This window comes from Linepithema humile, chromosome 7, assembly GCF_040581485.1.
Source record: "Linepithema humile isolate Giens D197 chromosome 7, Lhum_UNIL_v1.0, whole genome shotgun sequence".
Taxonomy (NCBI): domain Eukaryota; kingdom Metazoa; phylum Arthropoda; class Insecta; order Hymenoptera; family Formicidae; genus Linepithema; species Linepithema humile.
The window spans coordinates 21,690,299-21,711,547 of record NC_090134.1 but is presented as its reverse complement, the minus strand read 5'-3'; the positions used below and the strand labels follow the sequence as shown (position 1 = coordinate 21,711,547).

Genomic DNA, 21,249 nt, shown 5'->3' with positions numbered 1-21,249 from the left:
TTGAATAATTATTAGTTCTGAATCATTTCATTTTCAATGTTACAGCTGTGTAAATATAAATACTTTTATCAAGAGAATCATCAAAATGAAAACAAAATTTAATGAACACGTTATATAAAATGATATTGAAAGAACTTTTAAATTTTAATTAAAGCTTTTATTATAATGTTTTAAGAATATGATTATATATATTTTAAATATATTATAAATATTTTATTTATATTTCACATTATATATATTATATATATTATTGCATAAAAATGAAGATTTATATATAATTTTTAAATAGTTTAATTTTTGTGATTGTTAGTAATTAATTTGCTTGACAACTTAAAACTTATTTACATATTATTATCATATCGGTTCGCAAACTATCGCATTCAAGAAAAGTTTATGCTTGTAGCCATGGGACATCTTATCGCGTTCAGCAAAATTTTTCTATGGTATTGCCATCTATCAGTGGAGTATTGTAATTACTTGATGGAGCATCCGTGGCTGTAATAACTTGAACATGAAATGTTTCTAGGAATCATTATCGTTTGCAGTTGCATTCTTTGGACGATAGGTACTAGACTATCGATAACACCGATCAAAGTATATATACGTATCCACGTTCACGATCCAACGTAACTGTCATTGCTGTCACTTTAAGCAAGAACTGACGAGATGTTTGGTAAGCGTGACAATTTACATTACCGAAATTTAATGTAAATAATCAGAAATGCGTGCCGTTTACATTATAATTAAGAGATGACACTAATATATTTTTGTCTTATTGTTTTTTTTTATTAGGTTGTTGTTGGTGTTGCTCTGCGTTACGTCCGAGATATAAAAGACTCGTTGACAATATTTTTCCAGTGAATCCTCAGGTAAAGTTTTTCCGTTGTCTTATATAATTAAAAATATTTTTTTTTTATATTTTTGTTCCCCGCGTCTGTCTGCTCATAAATGAATGTATTAATCAATACCGAAACGCTGTCCTTGACTGTAAACTGGACCAAAATGGGTATTCTATTTATGGTTGAACTTATGATATTTGCAACGAATAAAAAATAAATTTTGTATGAAAATCAATATTTCATGCTCATTGAACTACTTTAATGTATTTTGTTAATTGTCAGGATGGCTTGATTAAAAATAATATGGAGAAACTGACATTCTATTCACTGAGCAGTCCTGAAAAGTTGGACAGGATTGGAGAGTATTTGTTTCAACGGGCTTCCAGAGATATTTACAGGTAAAAAATGTATAATAGTAATGGTAAATAATAGTGATATTTGCATGATTTTAATCTGACATGTACAACGGTATTATGTACAAGTGTCATAAGTTGAGAAATTATATCAGTTATCTTACCATAACGTCTGATTATGTAAATAATTATATGTTGCTATACATACAAGAATTAGAGCAATTAATTCTGATGACTCACATATATGACTAGTATTAATTCAGTGGACTTATACATATTATACAATATCTATAATTAAAGTATTATATAAATCAAAAACTGAAATAAGAAATTATGTTTTAATAGGAGGAGAAATGGCTTTGTTATTATTGCCATGGAAGCAATGGACCAACTTCTGGTTGCTTGTCACGCACAAACTTTGAATCTCTTTGTTGAAAGCTTTTTGAAGATGGTGCAGAAATTGCTGGAATCTACAGATCCTCAGTTACAAATTCTGGCAACGCAGTCTGTAAGTAACAATTATTGATGGATGTAATATCATTGTTATATCAGTTTCACTCGATTGATATGAACCCATTTTGTACTAGTTTGTTAGATTTGCCAACATTGAAGAAGACACACCCTCTTACCACACACGCTATGATTTCTTTGTATCAAAATATTCTGCAATGTGCCATTCCAATAATGACGATCCCGCTATACGCAAACAAATCAGGCTTGCTGGAATTCAAGGATTGCAGGTATAATATTACTGAATGCTGGTCCGCTTTTTATATCAATCAATGTGCTTTTTGCATATTGTATATTGAAAGTTATAACTAAAATTGTCAATTATGTATTTTTCACAGGGTGTTGTGAGGAAAACTCTTTCAGATGATCTCGTAGAAAATATCTGGGAACCTGTACATATGGATAAAATTGTACCATCATTGCTTTATAACATGCAGAATTCAAGGTAATTTAGAAGAAACAAGTATTATGAAACATATACTGATGCCGAAGTTTTCACACCATTTTAGATACGCTGATAAAGAAGATCCAACACCAGACAGCCCAACGGAAGAACGATCGGATCCACCGCAATTTGCAGAAACTTGTATGCGCGAATTGATTGGGCGCGCATCATTCGGTCACATCAGATGTGTCATAAGACCTGTATTAAGGTACAAAATGAAATTCTAAAGGATTTTTGTATACGAATTTATTTATTTCTGAAATATCACACAATAATTTACTATTTACAGACACTTGGATAATCATCAATTGTGGGTTCCTAATTATTTCGCAATTCATACATTCAGAATAATTATGTTTTCTATCCAGGTATGTAATTATATATATAATTCAACTAATGCTTGAACATATATTGGATATTCAGTATTTTTTTAACACATCTTTCAGTCGCAATATTCGTACACTGTGGTGGAAGCTTTAATGACACATCTCGACGATCATTCAAAGTCGTCCCCAAAAATTCGCACTAGTATAGCGGATACTTTATCCAAAATTATATCAATCGCTGCAGGTGAAAGCGTTGGTAAGTACATTCAGTGCAATTAAATAAATTCAAGATCAATTTAATCGTGCAAATTAACATATACGAGCAACAATTATTGAATGCAGCGGAAAGATTAATTTGAAAGAGAAATCTTTTGGTATTTTTTTCTTTTTCTAACAATGCGTGTTTCTTTTAGGTCCATCTGTATTGGAAATTATAAACTCCTTATTGTCTCATCTCCGGGTTAGCGTGACGAGAAACCAATCGTCGAGTAGTGATGAGCAATTATACCAGGAAGCTCTTATTAACGCCCTTGGAGAATTCGCGAATCATCTTCCGGATTATCAGAAAATTGAGATCATGATGTTCATCATGAGTAAGGTTCCGTACAGCCAGCCAGATCGTATCGTATCGGTCGGCAAAGGAGATGTATTACTTCAGAGCATACTCTTAAAATCGCTATTAAAGGTAAATTGTTTGTTATTATTATATAAAATTGTAAATTATGCAGGATTTAATGTGGATGCTTTATTTCTTTGTATTTAGGTTGGCACCAAGTACCAAACTATTCATTTGAACACGACATTCCCTCCCAGTTTCTTGGATCCGTTGCTGAGAATGTCACTAGCAGCTGATGCCGAAATGAGGCTTCTTGTACAGAAAATATTCCATACTTTAATCGACAGACATCGGAATATCACAAAGCTCGCTAAGCCAACGTAATCTTCATTAATTTATCAATATTTTGTATGTTTTGTGCGATTCTTCGCAGATGGAATAATGTTCTTTTTCTTTTTTTAGTGTAATTGTAGCGGAACTTGGTCTTGCTATTGAGAAGGCTTCGAGACCCGACGTGATCTTTATTCGAAAGCATGGTCCTGAAATCTACCTCGCGTTATACGAATCGTTAGAGTTGTCTAGCAATACTGTTGATAATGTGGAATCTATTTATACTACATTGGCGTTACTCGCCATTGAATTGGCTTCCGAGGAAACTGTATTGGAGTTATTGAGATTGGTGTTGAGCCTACAGGATTTGGCACTGACAAGTGCTCAGATTAGCCTTTCACTTAAGTTCAACTTACATGCGATAGTTATCAGCTTATTAATTTTAATATCATATGTATGTAATATTACTGCTCTAATGGACTATGCGAAAAAGGTGGGTGGCTCAAAATCTTTGCAAATTAATTTATGTCTGTTTCATGTAGTGATGATATACTGCTAAATTAAAATTTATTACTAACCTGATAAATTTGTTTTAAGGTAGTAGAAGCGCGCCGAAATGATAGTCCACACTTGCTACCGGATTTGCAATCTCAGTACGATACTGGTCTGACGTCCAGATTGGCGCCTGCACTTTTGGTCGATCAAACCGTTGTCAGTGAGTGCCTGAAGGGTGTCGGCCTTGATGGAAAATTGCAACAAGGCTCGGGCTACAGCAGCAGTTCTTTACAACATAGGTAAGAAAATTGCATGTCAAATACATATGTAATAATCGTTGCATATATTGCATTTATCTGACACAAATATCTTCCGTTAGGCATTCCTGGGTTGACAGCGCTGGACGGAATTCACTGGCTGACATTAACTCTGGAGGTCCGGAATTGGACAGCGGAGGTTCATCACCTGGAGTACAGAAGGTATAATTAACATTCACGTAAATTTTTGCCAAAGCAGCGAAGAAGTTTATGATTATTTGTTTCATTTCGTTTGTATATTTCTCTGATTTGTTATTGTCTTCTACTAACTTTTCGACTGTAATTCTTTACAGAAATTACCTGGAGAGGAATTAACATTTGAAAGCATGAAAAGAATTCTGACAGAAAGTAACAATAATCATGTAGTGGAGGAAGAGAAGCGAATGCAACTTTCTCAATTCTTTAGAAATGCACCATTTCAAGATTTAGTATCAAAGACACAGCCAAAGGTATAAGAAAATTTATATTTTACAAATAATATCATATATAATATCAAAAATTGTCGCAGGTACATTTTCATCATGCCCTTTCCTCATTTCTTCTGTTCACAGCACGATGTTTTACAGAGCAAATTGTCAGAGATATTTAACACTTTATCTGTCGATCCACGCAACACAGTTCCTACAACTGGACCACAGACAGATGCTAACAAACCAAGTCAAACTCCAGCATACGAAATTCATTTTCCAGAATTGTTTGTATATTAAATGGTTAACATTCTTGTTGCATCAATATTAGCCGAAATGTAGTGTTGAATTGCATTAGATCCTCTACACATACATATGTGTTCCAATACATAAACAGTAGCTCCTGCATTTTAAAGGTATTGATTTTTATGTACATAATAAAAAGTAGAACAAATAATATTTTTATGTTTTATATAGTTGAAGATATATATATATTTCTTTGTTAATGTTGCTGAGCTATGTAGGCTCTGTTTGTTTTTAACGAGTAGGTGTCAAATGTAATATATATATTTATATATTACAATAGAATAATGTGCTATTTAATCAATCTTTTGACAATGTAGAAGTGAAAATTGTATATTGTTCGTAGATTTCTTCGTGTATAATATTCTAGATTGGAAGAAAAATATTCAGCAGAGTGTGTGCTGTAATATTGTTGCACAATATATTTATAAAGAAAAAGTATTATAGAAAAGTTGTTTTAAAACATTATATTTTGTAAATACATGTTAATTTGAAAAAGATTTACTGTTTTGTACTGCTTAATCATTTTTTGCATTTGGCTTGAGTTACTCGCTCACATAATACATAAGACAAAAATGTGTACGTTTGACGGAGCAAAACAATATTTTATTGTATTTTATTGTGTAAAGACCTGTACACACATTGTTACATTATTCATGTGATTGTTTTAACATCATTGAGTTTTTGTACAAAATATTCGAAAATTTTACCAAATACATAGTGAATGGAATGAACACAGGTTGTTTTGCAGATATCTTGAGAAAATTCCCTTTATTCAACCGCTCATCATAGGAACACGATTAGTTGGTTTTAAATCAAGTACACAAGTTAAGTAGCGTCTCTTGGAGAGCAGGTAGTCAAAACTACGTATTAGTATATGACCTTACAGTCTAACACCTATATATATATATGCGATATTGTTCAGGTATTATTGATCTGTAATTTATACACTGTATAAATTATTACATTGTTTTCGCGCGCGAGGTCGAAACAATGTTTCATATATTACTTCACGAAGATCGCAATACAGTTTTTAACGTCTGAGCGATTGAATTAAGGCATTAGCATTAGGATTGTGTCATTTGTGTGACATCTACTTAACATAAAACGATTTGATGCATTACTTTAATTTTTTTTTTCTTGTTTTGTATTGAAATGCGTTTGGTCAGTTTGGTACACTCTAAGAGGTATTTCAAGGCTCCACCTTCAGCAACTCCACATCGAAGATGAGAACGGCATTTGGTGGAATAGTGTGTCTTTGTCAAGGCTAATATAATTTGCTCATTTGCATACTTTATATTAAATTTAAATTATATAAGAAGACTGTAAGTAGACTTCTTAGACTATATTTAATCTATATATAAGCAAAAGTTATTTTATATTATTTTGTATTAAAGGATATACGCCAGGGTGGCCTCGGCTACCGTAAGCAAAATCTGGAGAACAAATTAGTCTGGCCCGTTGTCCAACGCACATTTGCGCGACTCCTTGGTCCCATCCTTTAATTACTTCACCCTTTCCGATTCTGAATTTAAATGGTACACCACGGTCCCTGCTAGAATCAAATTTCTTCCCATTGTCGAGGGTACCTATTAAAATAAATCACAAGATAAGAATAGTAATAAAGTTGTTATATTTATTGCCTCACAATTTAATACACAAAATTTATATTATATTTCATACTTATAATAATAATTCTAAAATTTTTTTAGGTTGTTTCTTGATTTATAATGTAATTTAAAGAGCTTGCGAAAATATTTACCTGTATAATGTACGACCACCGTCTGTCCAGTCTTTGGATAGGTTTGACCTGTGCATAAACAACGATGTAAAAGGTAATGCGCATAAAAAAGTATGCTCCAAGTAACATTCAATGATAATATACGCATCAGCATATAAAATTCCAGTTTTAGCAACATCGATAAGGAAAAGTTACTCCATCCCTACTTTATCGGAATAGATCGCGCTAGAATACCACCGCATGGGCCACGCTTACTCGCGGACTTCTACGACGTACGAGGCGCATTAAAATTACATTGCAAGCGCGAATTTTCGGAGTATCGGGAACACAACATGTGTGAGAGCGATTCGAAACGAAAGAAAAATTCGATAAGGAGACAAGAATACACGAAACACGGCGAGTCCATAAAAAATGGAACATATAATTACCATCTCCAGGACTCAGCACTTCGACATCCACGCCCATGACTGCGTATTTTTTTCCGTACAACGGCGGAGGTACTCTTTTCGAGACAGCGACGTCCGCGCAGGAGTCAGCGGCGTTCGTCGGATCGAACTTGCTTGGAGCGGTGAACAAAATTCACAAAAAAAGGACACTGTCGGCGCTTCGGAAAACGATGCCGCTCCAATGCGCCGTTCAATGAATATAACAAGGTATACGGGATATCGAAGATGCCCTTCCACGATGCATATAAATAGCAAGTAATCCGGTGCCGAATGGAAGATGGCGGTTTACGACAGAGAAAGTTATTTCGTATATCCGGTTGGCAATTAGGGATTCTCATAAAATGTTTATTTTTTAGGGATAAATGATTGCCGAATAAAGAATCTAGAAAGCGCATTTTTCCATTGGATTTTGGCATCTCGTATATCAATTATCGGATGCAGTGTGCATTCACCATAAATTACGTAACGTCAAAAGTACCTAGAGCTACTTCCGGAACAAAACCTTCTATCGAGTATCGCTTCTAGATTTACATGCATCGTGACTCAAGGAGGAATTAGTTTTTTCAGAACTGCATAAGCTTTATTAAAATTCCTAGAAGGAAAATCTTCTCTTATTGGATATCGCAGGTCATTAGTTGCACTCTGGATTGCTCGGATGGTATTTGTGATATTCTGAATAAGGTTAAAATAATTTACTTCTAAAAGCTTTTGTATTATTAAGAGGATAGATACGCGTAGAAGAAAAGGGAGAAGACTACTCACGTTTTTGCTCAAAGGAATTTATTTTGATCTTAATTAGTTTAAAATGGCAAAGGCTGAGTTAAACAATGAGGTGAGATATATGCATGGTCTGAGTAAAGCACATATGATTTGTTTATATTCGTTGTTGTTACAGAGATTTTATTTGACCCATAATTTAAATCTCTTAATATTTGTAGATTGTTCTCTTGCGCCATGCGGTTCGTCAAGCACGAATTTGTATGGTGAATAAGCTGGTTAAAGAGGCCAAGAACTTACGGAATAGAAATGGGAATGAAGCACAATTGGAGAAGAATAAAAGAAAAGCTGACAAACTTATCGCCGAAGTTTATGCACTAAAAACGATTAAAGACGATGATATTTCCAAATTTGGGATCTTAAATGAAAGAGGTCTGACAGAAATATTACAAGATCAATCTTCAAGTCATGGTTTTCGAATAACAGCAAGGGTTGCGTATTACAAAAATCTTCATAGAAGAATAATGCAAGTTAGAGACAGATTCCCAGACTATAAAAAATATTTAACGGAAGAAAAGAAAAAATCTACAAAGTTAAAAAATAAGGATGCTGCAAAAACTAAAAAATCTTCAAAAGAAAATAGTCCTCGCACTCGGAATAAAAATTCAGAGAAACAAAAAGTTAAATCAGACAAAAATATCGATTATTCACAACATAATTCAACATCAGAAGATGAAGAATCGTGTAGTACTGAATTACCTGAAGCTGAAAATAACTCGTGTAAACGCAAAAAATCTTTGAGCAAAGATAATACATCCTTGAAAAAACAGAAGTTAACAGAGCTGAAAGAAGATAGCACGTCGGAGGATACTGATGTAGATAAGCAATCAAATTTAATTAAGCCATGTAACATTACGAAAGAAGCTACAGTGAAAAGGTTCACAGAGCTCATAAAAGAAGAAGAATCTAGCATAGATGCGCAGACAACTGCTGAAAGTCTAAATCCCGCGGGCACTGCAAATGATCAAGCAAAGGTAGTCGATAACTTTTTTCTTACAGAAGATAATGAAGATTACCAAGGAAGTAGTATTAGCGCATCGACATCGTACGCAAAACCTCACAAACATAACACACGAACCAAATCATTGCAATTCAGTGATCGAGGTAAAAAAGAAAATGCAAAGTATAAAAACAATGTAGACTTGAAAAAATATCCGGCCGAACGATCCTCTGCTGCGAGACCAGAGAAAAGGACTACCAATAAGATTACAAAGAGGACAAATAAGAGCAATCCGAACGATGTCAGTAACAAAAAGGAAAACGCCGATGTACATCCCTCTTGGTTGGCTAAAAGAAAAGAGCAGGAAGTTATAAAGCAAGGATTCCAAGGCAAAAAGATTGTATTTACGGATGATTAGGCGTAACAGTATATATATATAATACATGGAACAAGAAACTTACAAATTAATGAAACACTTTTATGCAAAGTGCGTTGCAAACTTATGGCGTATGTTCGTAACATTGTTTTGACAAAAAGATATACATATGTACATTTATCTTTAGGTTTAATATTTTTTTAATGTAAATAACATTTATGCAAATGTTGTAATAATGTTATAATTTGTAGTTTCTTTCGCTAAACAGTCTGTAGTTTTGTTAAATAAAATGCAATTGTGTCATCATACATTTTCATTCGTACGTAAGTATCCCGCGTTTTGTGCAAAAAATTGTTGCATAACTGATTTGGAAATATTTAGTTAAACAAATAAGACAGTTTAAAATCATCAAGTAAATAAGATATGTGCCGCTGATTATGAAAGTGGTCTAAGTAAAAAATTTTGATGATTTTTCGAGATATTTCAAGATTAATATAACACAAAATAAGTGATAGTCAATTTTTTTTTTAATTTTTGACTCAGATTGCTTTCACAATACACGGCACATGTATAAATCTTAGTCATTTACAAAATTCAGTTAATAATTAATATTTAATTTCGTTTTACAATGTATGGAATGAAGAACAATCCTTTTTCTGTTCATATATTGAATCGCTAATTGCACTTTTGTAGATAGAAAATTTGACGGATATGAGATAATCAAGTCCACGACAAGGGCTAGAGTTTGAATAAATGCACTTTTACATAATCCGTACAACAAAAAGATCTCGCGTCACTTATTTTTTGAAAGAGTGCGTTGCTTTTCGCCGTGTGTAACTAATTGGGAGTCCACAGGAAGACCTTTCCTACGACGAACCGCGTCCATGTAGCATTTAGCTCGATTATGGCTATCTGCTTTCTCGCCAAAATGAAGATATTCCTCTTCTGTGGACGGAACCCAGTAAGGATCTTGCTCGATTATCTGTGAAAATAAATTCGTTCAGCCATTGATATTAATGCGAATTAAGATAAAGGACAAAATAAATTCTTTTTTCTCTTCAACAGATTGCTACAGACTGCAAATTGGAAATTGCAAAAAACTTCTCCTCCAAATACTTAAATAATTATATTAACAAATTGAAGATTAATTGCTCGAAATTTAATTTCCACGATTAGAACATCTTATGAATTCACTGTGGGTAATATAAAGATATAACGTGACAGCTTTACCTCCCAATGACTAAAAACTAGCTGCGGACTGGCTAATCCGGACGTTTGCGTCCGCAGTTCTCTGGCAAGGTGGAAACTCTCCAGAACCGGTAGGGTGGCCAGCACTCTGAATTGGCCACCGAAGCCGTGAGCGTTTTCCGTGGATACAATGCGTCCTTGCCGTTTGCCGAATACAGCGTACAATTTCCCTGAAACGAAAATAGTCGTAAGCTTTTGCCTCGCAGGACAAACAATATCATGGCGAATGCTTCTGTAAATACTGCCGTTCCGGCATTTCTTTAGAGCATTCCTATGTCTGCATTCCTAATAATAATAAACATCTTCGAGCTAATAGGGCTTATCTCATTGTTGAGACAAATATTTTTATTCGGGAAATATGTGATACAATTCGCTAGCGTGAAGACAAAAATAATTAAACCTCCGCAAACAAAAGAATATTTTTACGCGCCGAAGATTCGCACTCGTAAATTCTAAAGTTAACGATTTAATTTAAAGGTCCGATTAAAATAGCATAAATGAAATGTATAGTGCAAGTTCGCGCGGATTCGCGGGACAAAACGGAGCGCTCGGCGTCGGATCGCAGGAGCCGCAGGGAAGGGAAATTATTGGCGAAAAACTAGCTGGCCGGCAGAAGCGAGGGAAAGAGGGAAGTTCGCCGAACGCCGTGCAAAAAATTCACGCAGGGCGCGACGACGGCGGTGCGCGCTGCAAAACAGAATGCAAACGGGTCGGACCTCCGGTGAAAGAGTAAAACACACTCTCGTTAAGCACTCGCTCGCAAACGGGGTGAGCGGGAGAGCCGCGCCGTACGCCGTACGCCGCCGGAGAAGAGAGGATGCGATACAAGGACAACGACGGGCGACGTAACGACGACGTGTCCCGAGAAAACGGGCGACGAAGAGGAGAGATAGAGCGCGGCCCCGGAGATAGAGAGTGAGTAGAGTGGGGATGACGTAAGAGCAGGAGAAAGAGTAGGGACAGGAGCAGTCAAGAATGAGAAGAGGAAGAGGTGGTGGAGGGAAGGGGGGGAGAGGGAGGGAGGTGGGGGCATCCATTCATGCTTTACTTCTGGCTTTTAAGAGTCCAGTCGAGCGGACGGCATACCTTCGCATCGGCCGATCTCGGCGATCCCGACGTTCTGTTTCACTTAGCCTCGCGGCGACCGCTCACGCTTCTCTCGGCCCATTCTCATCGCGAGAGGACACGCAAGAACCGCAGGGAAATATAAAAAAAAAAAAAAAAAAAAAAGGGGGGAATCCTGACGACGCCGAAGACGATCGGATCTCCATCGGACGGATAAGTACGAACGATCAAGAGCGACGATTCGAACGGGCGGCAGCCTCAGTGAGAGTGCGCGAGTGCGACACGCTCTATCGATCTGGACCGAGGGGATCGGGGGATCGTTCTTTCATGCCTCTGCAAATCGAACGGCGACGACGAAGCTGAGGCCGCGATAATAAACAGAAACACGTGACGTTTCGGGTTTTGTTGTCGAAAGCGGGAGGAATAACCGAAGAGAGGTCGGAAGTTCCGAGGTATTCCGCGAGCGTCCCATTAATTCGAGCAGCTCGATCGATTTTTTTCTTTTTCGAGAAGAGACGATCTAAAAAAAAAAAAAATCTCGCGTTCGCAAATCGCGAAGATGGACTTCAAATAGCAGCGTGTTCGAGAAGTTTCGAATTTTCCGAAACCCCGAAAAAGTTCTTCTCTCTCTCTCTCGCCCACTTCGAACGCCGTAAATCGCAAGAAGCAAGAGAACTTCGTTCATTGATTATTCCTGAATTGTGCAGTCTCTTGGTTGCGAATAAAGCGCCGTAGCGAACGGAAATCGCTCCTGCGAGGAGAGCCGAGAGTGGCACGAGTGAGACCGTCGCGTGATTCTCGCGAAGATTCTTTACAGAGATTGAGGACGAATTATCGCCGCGGAGCAGCGATGACCGGCAAAACGATACAGCATCTGCTGTACACTCTGCTGGCGATCGTCGGCATCATCCGTCGCGGCAAATGCGACCTCCTCGACGGCGCCGCGTTCGAGCAGGCTGAACGCGAGTACCTGAACGAGTACATATTCTTCGACGAGAGCAAATACCTCGCCAAGCTGCAGGAATTCGACGACACGTCTTTCGAGATCGATCTGATCAATCGTAACAGAAAGCACAGACTGACGCACGAGGAGCCCAGGGTTTTGTACCAAGTCGGGGTAAGCTAATCGCCCAAGTTTATTCAAAATTTCCGCCATTCTCCAATTCCAAAATTATCCCCAATCATTCCTAATTATACATTCGTAATCTGGAAGACCTGTTTACTTGTTCCTTAAGCTACAAACTTGTGATTTGCATAAAATTGTTCATCTGAGAACCAGAAAACGGGAGAGGAGGCTAGCGTAAGTTCTATTGAATTCCTTTTTTCCCCCTTATTTTTATTCATAGAGAAGACGTTGACACAGTTCGACTGTGAAAACTTTAGACGGACAACCGGTATATTATCGGCGAAATTAGGAATGGCTACATATCCGATATGCGTGTACATAATTCATATCTAACATTGCGCATAGCAGCACGTTTAGCACGCGAAAGGTCATATGCGATACTCTTTCTAAGTTATATAAATGAAAGTTATACGTCGTGTCTCTTTACCGCTACCCTTACGTTTCCAATCGTACGTTGCTCGCATTAGATTTAAATCTGATACGCAAACTCTTAATTGATATCACGGAGTTGTTTACGAACAGTTTACGAGACATTTATCTAATTGTTTTATGTTTAATAACTTTTTATCACACTTTGTCAATTTAATTTCATTATGAATTTTACGATTAATAGATATATTTTTTAAGTATTTTTCTTTACTCCGAATAAAAGAAAAGCCAACTTCGCGATATCAATGAAGAGGAAAAATTCAGTTAAATTTTTCTTAACAACTAATCTTGGGAGAAAAAAGAGCCGTTGCTAGCTGTTCGTGCAAAAAATTAAATTATATTATAAAAATTATAAACATTTCTGCCTATATTAGACTTTCCTCAGTGTCGTTACAAGTAAAAATTATAATAAACGGCATCACAAGTGTCGAAGCGCTTAGCAAACAAATAAGACGAAATACACGAGGTATTTTTCATGACAAAGTAATTTCCATTATAGAAAGATTGATAATTGGCGTTGTTATTAGAAGCCGAAACTATGTGTCGAATAAATTTTTATTGCCGCAACACTCTTCTCGAGTCACTAGCCTATTTAACTCCGTCAAAATTACGTTACTGCCGACTAAGGTCCCGAAATAAATCAGCGTTGAAATCGTTCCGGAAAGCGGTCAAATATTTAATGCTTCAATCCCAGCGAAGTCATCTCAGCGAGCCACGCAATTGCATTGTCGGGACGGCGCGCATCACGCCGGAGCATATTTCGCGCTACTTGTCACGATTAATATTATACATCGCGCTCGCGGCTCGCAATACGCTCGGCTCGCGTGAATTTCGTCCGGCTCACAATCGGCAATTTCGCTCCCCGTCGATCTTCTTTACGCCGGTCGTTTCCTTCGTCAGCAGGTGGGCACGTTTTTAAGTCCCAAAAAGGTCGAAAGCCGCGAACGACGGTGTATGCGCGGGCTTATACAGGTCTCGGGATAGGCATTCCGAGGATTTGAAGCTAAATCGTCCGCTTACGGGCGCAGGAAGTCACGGGGAGAGGGAAACGTAGCCGTTAGCAAAGCAGCGGCGCCCACTCGATGCTCGAACCTGTTGCTGTCGTTGCCTGTAAACACCTACGTATCCCCGTGCGTGTGCGTGAGAGGGTCGTGTGTGTGCCTGTATGCGTGTATGTGAGAGGATACGCGCGTAGGTCTACACGTGCGGAGCGGACGAGAGCGCGCGACACCCAAGCGTATACGGACTGTGTATCGTAAGATACGTACGTTTCGCACGTGGGCCGAGACAGTACGTGAGCAAGAATGATACAGTGGGGATGACGACACATCGCCGCCGAGGAGAGAGAGAGAGAGAGAGAGAGAAAATTGCTCCTCGCCGCGTATCGGACAAAAGTCACGCGGCTCCGTGAAATCGCGGCCGATAGTCGCACCGACGAAACGCGCACATTTATTTTATTCTTTTCCTTTTCACAATATATTTTTCTACATTTCGTCGTCTGCGAGAAAAATCTCTTAACGCAGCAACAAGCTTCGATTTGACTTCCTTGTAATTCTCTCTCGCGTAATTATTCTCATAAATTTGTCGGTGAAAATTTCTCGCACAATTTCGGAAAATTGATACGCCGCAAAAATGAGATGAAAGCGAAATTTGTTCGAGACCCAGTGAACTGAGGAGAGCGATTTAAGCGAAGAGTGGTCTCTTTTCCCGCAGAATTGCCCCATTCATGGAGTAATCTGTAGGTATTACGGTTATCTTTCCGGGGCGATTAGCGGATACGGATCGAGCGCCAATTAGCCCGAGTCGATTATGTGGAGCGGTTTTGCGGTGGCACCCCGGTGCCATTATATTTTCGATCGCTTGACGAGATCTCCGGGAGCTTAGGGACATCCGGTGCGGCTATATGGAACGATGAGCGAGCGATCTTTTTACTAACAACGCCATCCATCCATCCGACCAGATTCCCTGCGTCGCCGTGCGTCTCTCCTTTTCTTCGTCTCTTTTTTCTTTTCTTTTTTTTTTTGTCCCGTAGCTCGCTCCTCGTCTCGCGCGCCCTTCTCTCCGTCGTCGGTGCCTAAGCGGCCACCTTCCTCTCCTCCTTCTCCTTCGCCTTCGTGTAGTATGTCCATCCCGAGTGCCAGGTGTCATTTTCATTGCGGCCGTGCGAGAAGCGAGAGACGCGTGAGAACTTCCGGATGGTTTTTACGGCGCCCTTCCGGTCCTTCTATTATCCCATTTTAGTTTACCCGCCGCGCTGTGTGCGTTGTGTGTACGCGTGAATCCCGCTCCTGCTGCTTGCTTACTGCTATATCAGCTTCAAAAACTTCCTTTCCCCTTTCGCTTCCTCGCCCTTTCTTTCGCTCTTAGAGCCGACGGAAGTAGGATAAAGAAATGCGTAAGAAACGTCGCGCGGGATGGATAATGCGACGCACCGCGATTAACAATCGGAAAGCGAATGAAATCGGCGGATTAAGCGCGGCTTAAAAACGCTCTCTGGAGATTTCATTTCTTTGAGAAACGTATTTTCTATAATAATGTATAATGATAATTCGATTTCTTTGACGAAGTTGTCATTAATCGCGCAATTAAAAATTTCAAATCAATTTCCAATTGTTAATGCACAAATTTACGGAATGCACATGCAAGATCTAAAATTATAGTTAAGAAAATATTGCCTTTTATAAAATTGTTGGTTATAATGTTGCAACGTTCAAGAAAACTGCATCTTACGGTGCAGCGAAACCACGAATAACAATCTCGTAAAAGTGGAAAATCGTTCGACCAAAGAGTATCGCGCGGTTCGCTGTTCGACAATATTTACGGATGTAGGCTAGACTTTAGGTGTATAAGCGCAAATGGATGCTCAAGGGAACGAGATCAAGGAGGATTTTCCTCACAAAAAGGCCATTCGTGCGATCCGTTGTGCCGTGACGGATGATCCGTAGTAATAGTAGTAGTAAGAGTAGAAGGTACGCGGTATAGAAAAGACAAAAAGGCAAACGAGATGAACGGATGGTCGAATAGCAAAAAGTCGAATGCTCACAGTCGACGGTAAAACGGCGGAAGACCATTTCCTCGAACGTTTCTTCGTTGAATGGTACGTTGCTCTAACTGCTTCGGCTCACGCACTATCGTATACCTGTTCGATAAAGTGTACCGCGTTAACAGAAAACGTGCGTGACTGCACGCGCGACGAACGTTTTTCGTAAATTAATATATATTCCCGAATACGCGGAAAGACAAGCCAAAGGCGAAAGGGCTGAAACAACGTTCTGAGAAATTTCTCCCATTTGACTTTTTACATTTCATTTTTTTTTCCCCCTTAAATTTTATTTTCGACTTCAACACAGTATTAATGTCAAAGCTTTAAATTGCGGCGAAAACGCCTCCTTCACTCGCTAAAAAATCATTTTGGATTACAAGTCGACAAATCGTGGAAATGAATGATTTCTGATTCAATAGTGCGACGAATAAAATCATCATCAAACGTAAATTTATCGTTTCTTTAAATCTCCAGGAGCCGGCGAATCGTTGAAAATGCAAAATTAAAATGCGAAATTGCGAAGACCGGATCCAGCCGGAAAAATCCAACGGCTTGGGCAGATATTTCGAGATTTCGCGGTCGCCTTACGGTGGTTTGACGTCGTCGATGGTGATAGGCCTGGACACAGGACGTACGCGATTGCCTCAATGAATGGACTGGCAACATCTAAATAGTCCAGTTATAGCAGACTTTGTATCGCCGGCAGAAAGAGCGGATATATACTTTAGTTACGAGTCTGTGCGCAATCGTCCCGTTTATTTCATTAGTCGTCGTGGTCCCATAACGCGACAACAACGTTATATACAGACGTTTATTATTACGCAACGATACAATCACGCTGCGATCTTAATCACGCCACTTAATAATTCCGTTATCGTTTCGAGATACGCGGTGTTTCGATCGCGATATATAATTTCCGGCGTTTATTGGAAATTTACCAATCAATTAACAATTTCTCATTACTTTCGCGATTCGTTAATGAGAAATCTTTTTATCTTTTATCATTAAGTGATTGTTAAAAGAATTCAAATACCTCCTTTTTTCACCATCATCGATAATTAATGTATTGTAATTCCATTAATTCATTTACAATTATTGCTGATGCATTATATATTTAATATTTGGTCTCAACGACTATGCAATAAATGGAGGAGGGTGTGAATCGTTTTATTATCAATGGCGACCACTTGTTTGCGCAGGACAGCGAGAAGGAATTGCCGGAGTGCGCGGACCGGAGCGAGGTATGCAGCAAGGTGGATTTATATGGTGCACCGTGGGTCGAGAGACAATGTCGTTGTCCGAACGGTCGTGCTTGCCCCAGCAGTCTTCACGGCGACGACGGATACACGATCGTCGATAAAACGCGCCGCTACAAGCTCTGCGAACCCGTGAAACGACTTCCCATCTGTCGTTACTTCAAGTTAGTCGAATCATGACGCGCGTTCTTCTCGTCGCTTCGATTTTGCATTACGCTTTTTACATCTCGCTGCTCATTTTTCTTTTACATTTCAAGTGTATTTTTGTTCAAACTTCATTGTTCTACAAGCAGGCGAAACTTCTCCATCTCTATTTCGTTCTTTTTGCTTCTATAATTATTCAGCGCTCTCTTCACGTTTCGAATATATTTCTTCAGATCGGTTTTTTTTTAAATTTCTTTTCCATCGCAGAGATGTCACGTGGACACTGGCACCAGGAGGCGGCCCGGCGAACGCCACGGTACAGCGGGTTCGCTGCCGATGTCGGCCAGGTAGCGTGCCATATCTGGTACGGAGGCAACCGTACACATCGCCGGATGGAAATCAAGGTTTTCTCTATTCGTTCGCTTGCTCGCCGCAAAGTGTAAGTCGCAAAAAAAAATATTTCGAGAGAAAATTATATTTGAAAAATGTACAAAAGCACAAAACTGTTTTAATACACTCAAGTTATAAATTTCAGTTTAAATAATCTTCAGTTTTTTTTTTTTTTTTTTTTTTTTTTTTCCAAAAGTAGTTGAACGCTAACTTTGCACGGACGATGTCAGAAAAGCGACAAAATTCTTTACTTTTGTGCAAAAAAATGTCTTCCTTCTTTCTTTCGTCGCTCAAGAATGCGATGTTTTATGTCTTCTCCGTTTGCAGAGACTGCGATGCCAGCACAAAGAACCATGTCGCCTGTTCACCGTGCGCAAACGACACAACTCGCAGCTCGAGGAAGTGAACGCCTCGCCACTTTGTCAGTGTCCTCGCGGACACCGATGCCCGCGACGGCACACGGATCCGGGTTCCTCGCCGGCGAGATCCTACACCGGCGTCTTGGAGATCAAGACTTACAGCGGTTATTGCATACCGTTTCACAACTTCGACCAACTGACTTACGATATCTGAGAATAGAGAATCCAATACCTCCGTCACTTGACATATCGACCGTGTCGATAATGATATTTGCCACTGACACTGACAAGACGCTTGCCAGCTCTAATGGATTTATACTTATTACATATGTTTTTCCCCGTAAAAAAAAAAAAAAAAAAAAACGGCATCACGATTCATTCTTCATTTTTAAGCGCGCTAACTGATCGATAGGTATCTGCCGATTGTCGCAACGTTGCCGAATGACGGATAATAGAGTTAGGAGGACTACACAGGTTTTTATTTCACGGCAGCAAGCGCACTTTTGAGTAATCTTTCACGCAGGGACCTCTCTTTCTCAATTAAGGCACGACACTCGGCGCTGAAAAATTCGCCGCAACAGTAAGCGCGGGTGAAAATCCCGACCGTTAATTTAATGTCGCTTGTCAACCGATCGTTTTCATCGTCAATCGTGCGATGCCGTGCCATGTACCAATCTCTAGTGGCGTTGGCGAATGTTAAGTGTAAAAATTGTGTACAGGAGTATAGAGATAAGAGACAAACCACCAATCGTGACGCCTGTACAATTTTGTACAGTATGTTCGAGAAAAAAAAATACAAAAAAAATAATAATAAAAAAATAATAATTGTACTCCCGCAATAACTTTCACCATAGTTATTGTATATCTCGTAGTAGTAGCGAGTCTTTTCTTCGAGCTACCGATCGCTTGTCGTCGTTTCGTTACAGATTCACAGATGTCACAGAGCTGTCACCGTGTCGTCACTCGTGCACATCTGTCTCTGATCCTCCGAAAATATCGCTCGGGCATTTGTATACGGTGGCATTGTAAAACGATTCAGAAGAGACTCACTCTCTCTCGATGTTATTTGTTAATTTTACTTTAACTTAATAAAATATATATGACAATATTATTTCTCCTCCTTCGGCTTTTCTTCTCCACGATACTCTCCGTTCTTTTGTACTGCGCGGAAAACAGAAATGTTAGATGCAATAAGTAGTAGCGAAAAATGTACATATTTGTACGATGCGCAACGATGATTTATCGATCCTCGAAATTATCGAGAATGCAGGATAAAGATATGGATGTTTATCTACCACAAGTTGATAAAGAAGATATTAGTAATACTTGAACGGTTTCAAGGGTGTGCAAATAATGCAACGCTTAGATTTTAGCGAAAGATTTCTTATCAATGGCAGCAAAATTCGATATAAAAGTCAGTTAATTTTATCACGCATGTGTCATACATGTTGATTTGTCTCTTAAATAATTGAGTCATTGTGCTATCATACGTGAAACATGACAAGAGTATTGTATTGTTATAATAATAACAATACAACGCACGTCTACATTATTCTCCAACATTGCTTTTGCAGTTATTGTTTGCCGCATTATAAATTAAAATATTTATAAAACGTCTTACAAAAATGCCACCTGTGTGTCGTATTTTATGTGCTGCTCTACCACTTTTCTCAATATGCAAATCACGTGCTTCTCAGTGAAGCGAGGCTCAAAATGTTGCTATTTCAAGCTCACTATTGTAATTGCACGATAAGCAGAGATATGCCGGATGCTTTTCGAATAAACACGTAACCGCTCCTCGAGTAATATAAAGGAGACGCTCTCCTCTTCTCTGAGTTATCTATGGATAACTTGACATAACCAGAACGCGAATAGACGTCGGAAGCCGTGAGTTATCTGTGAGAACGTCACGGTCCATCACCCCACGACTCGCGGATGCTCTACTCTTGCACGTTACCATCTGCACGGCACCGTTACCGCCGTGCGCTGTGCCGCGCGCCGCGCCGCGCCGCGCTGCATTGCGCTTCACTGCTCTGACTCACTGAATCGTGTTTCTCTTGCGCGGCGTACAATCGCGCCGAAGATACATTTAAGCGATCGGGCGTAATTAATCAACATCAGCGGCGACGCGTGTAAATTGAACCGCACGAATCCACTGCAACTCGTGCTCTCCGGAATTTTTCAGCGCAATCCAACACAGTTCCGACTCTCTTTCCACGCTAGAAATCTATTTGGCTTCAAATTTATTACGTTTCGCGTTTGAGCACGAATTTAACAAGTAGATCGATCATAAATTCCAATCGAATTTTTAGCTACTATCGTGCAGTCGATATTTCAACGAGTCTTTTTGATTAAATAAATGATAATAGGAATACATTAATTAGTTATTTAACGACGCGCTCTTCTTCGAATGGAAAACAACCTATTAAATTGCTGTAGAAGTATTATATTTTCAGCAATATGGATTACTACGAACAATACAACTCACCGCTTCGCTTAAGAGATCGTAAGATATTATGTATTATGTTTAATCAATTATACTAACCAATGTACTTTCGTTTTTCAGATGTTGCCGCAAGTAATTGAGCGAGTCTTCGCATAAATTTCCATGCATTGTACGGCAACTATTCAATTGTTCATGATACACGCGGCAAATATATCATTGGCAATTTATCCGCCATAAACTTTGCACATCTAATTGGCGCAATACGCAGAATATGCAACGTTATCACGTGATGCATCAGCTTTATATCAAACTTAGAAAGTGAATTCGCTCATAAATATGCAGAGGGGTTTTTTTTTCCTCGGCGAAAATTTATTCGGACATCGCGTGTTTCGCGATTCTCGCATGTTATGGACATTAAACATTCCTGTTAGCCTCAAACTTGTATGTATAATCTTATGTACATACGCAAATTTTCGCGATTAATTGAACGACGAGCGATTCTACATCACGCTTTCAGAGCTATTCGACACACTTTTCAGAAGTTCTTACGTTATTTGCTCTTTGTTTTCGCGGTGCGCGAAT

The 21,249-nt window shown here is 38.8% G+C and overlaps 5 protein-coding genes across 5 annotated transcripts in view; 3 read left to right on the top strand and 2 right to left on the bottom strand.

Moving 5' to 3' along the window:
- Positions 1–536: 536 nt before the first annotated feature.
- On the top strand, positions 537–5,615 carry stmA (Protein EFR3 homolog stmA). Its single transcript, XM_012360710.2, has 16 exons — positions 537–673; positions 793–869; positions 1,122–1,237; positions 1,538–1,700; positions 1,780–1,932; positions 2,041–2,147; positions 2,212–2,355; positions 2,437–2,515; positions 2,594–2,729; positions 2,887–3,158; positions 3,237–3,409; positions 3,492–3,852; positions 3,957–4,153; positions 4,234–4,333; positions 4,465–4,620; positions 4,723–5,615. Exons 1-16 carry the CDS (start codon positions 667–669, stop codon positions 4,876–4,878), a joined length of 2,397 nt encoding a protein of 798 aa, XP_012216133.1. The 5' UTR covers positions 537–666; the 3' UTR covers positions 4,879–5,615.
- On the bottom strand, positions 5,462–7,354 carry Fkbp12 (peptidyl-prolyl cis-trans isomerase Fkbp12). Its single transcript, XM_012360713.2, has 4 exons — positions 7,051–7,354; positions 6,644–6,691; positions 6,284–6,470; positions 5,462–6,131 (listed from the first exon to the last, which is right to left on the bottom strand). Exons 1-4 carry the CDS (start codon positions 7,085–7,087, stop codon positions 6,074–6,076), a joined length of 330 nt encoding a protein of 109 aa, XP_012216136.1. The 5' UTR covers positions 7,088–7,354; the 3' UTR covers positions 5,462–6,073.
- A 235-nt stretch (positions 7,355–7,589) lies between these two features.
- On the top strand, positions 7,590–9,469 carry Rlb1. The gene is made up of 2 exons (XM_012360712.2): positions 7,590–7,900; positions 8,007–9,469. Exons 1-2 carry the CDS (start codon positions 7,874–7,876, stop codon positions 9,201–9,203), a joined length of 1,224 nt encoding a protein of 407 aa, XP_012216135.1. The 5' UTR covers positions 7,590–7,873; the 3' UTR covers positions 9,204–9,469.
- Positions 9,168–21,249, bottom strand: part of LOC105668365 (elongation factor-like GTPase 1) — a 35,658-nt gene continuing 23,576 nt past the window's right edge. Inside the window, exons 4-5 of the mRNA XM_012360709.2 lie at positions 10,392–10,579; positions 9,168–10,143 (exon numbers count right to left, since the gene is read on the bottom strand). Coding sequence (XP_012216132.1) covers positions 9,955–10,143; positions 10,392–10,579 — 377 coding nt within the window. The 3' untranslated portion in view covers positions 9,168–9,954. The remainder of the gene's footprint in view (positions 10,144–10,391; positions 10,580–21,249) is intronic.
- On the top strand, positions 11,033–19,332 carry aos (protein argos). The gene is made up of 4 exons (XM_067359308.1): positions 11,033–12,591; positions 17,272–17,492; positions 17,740–17,911; positions 18,190–19,332. Exons 1-4 carry the CDS (start codon positions 12,325–12,327, stop codon positions 18,433–18,435), a joined length of 906 nt encoding a protein of 301 aa, XP_067215409.1. The 5' UTR covers positions 11,033–12,324; the 3' UTR covers positions 18,436–19,332.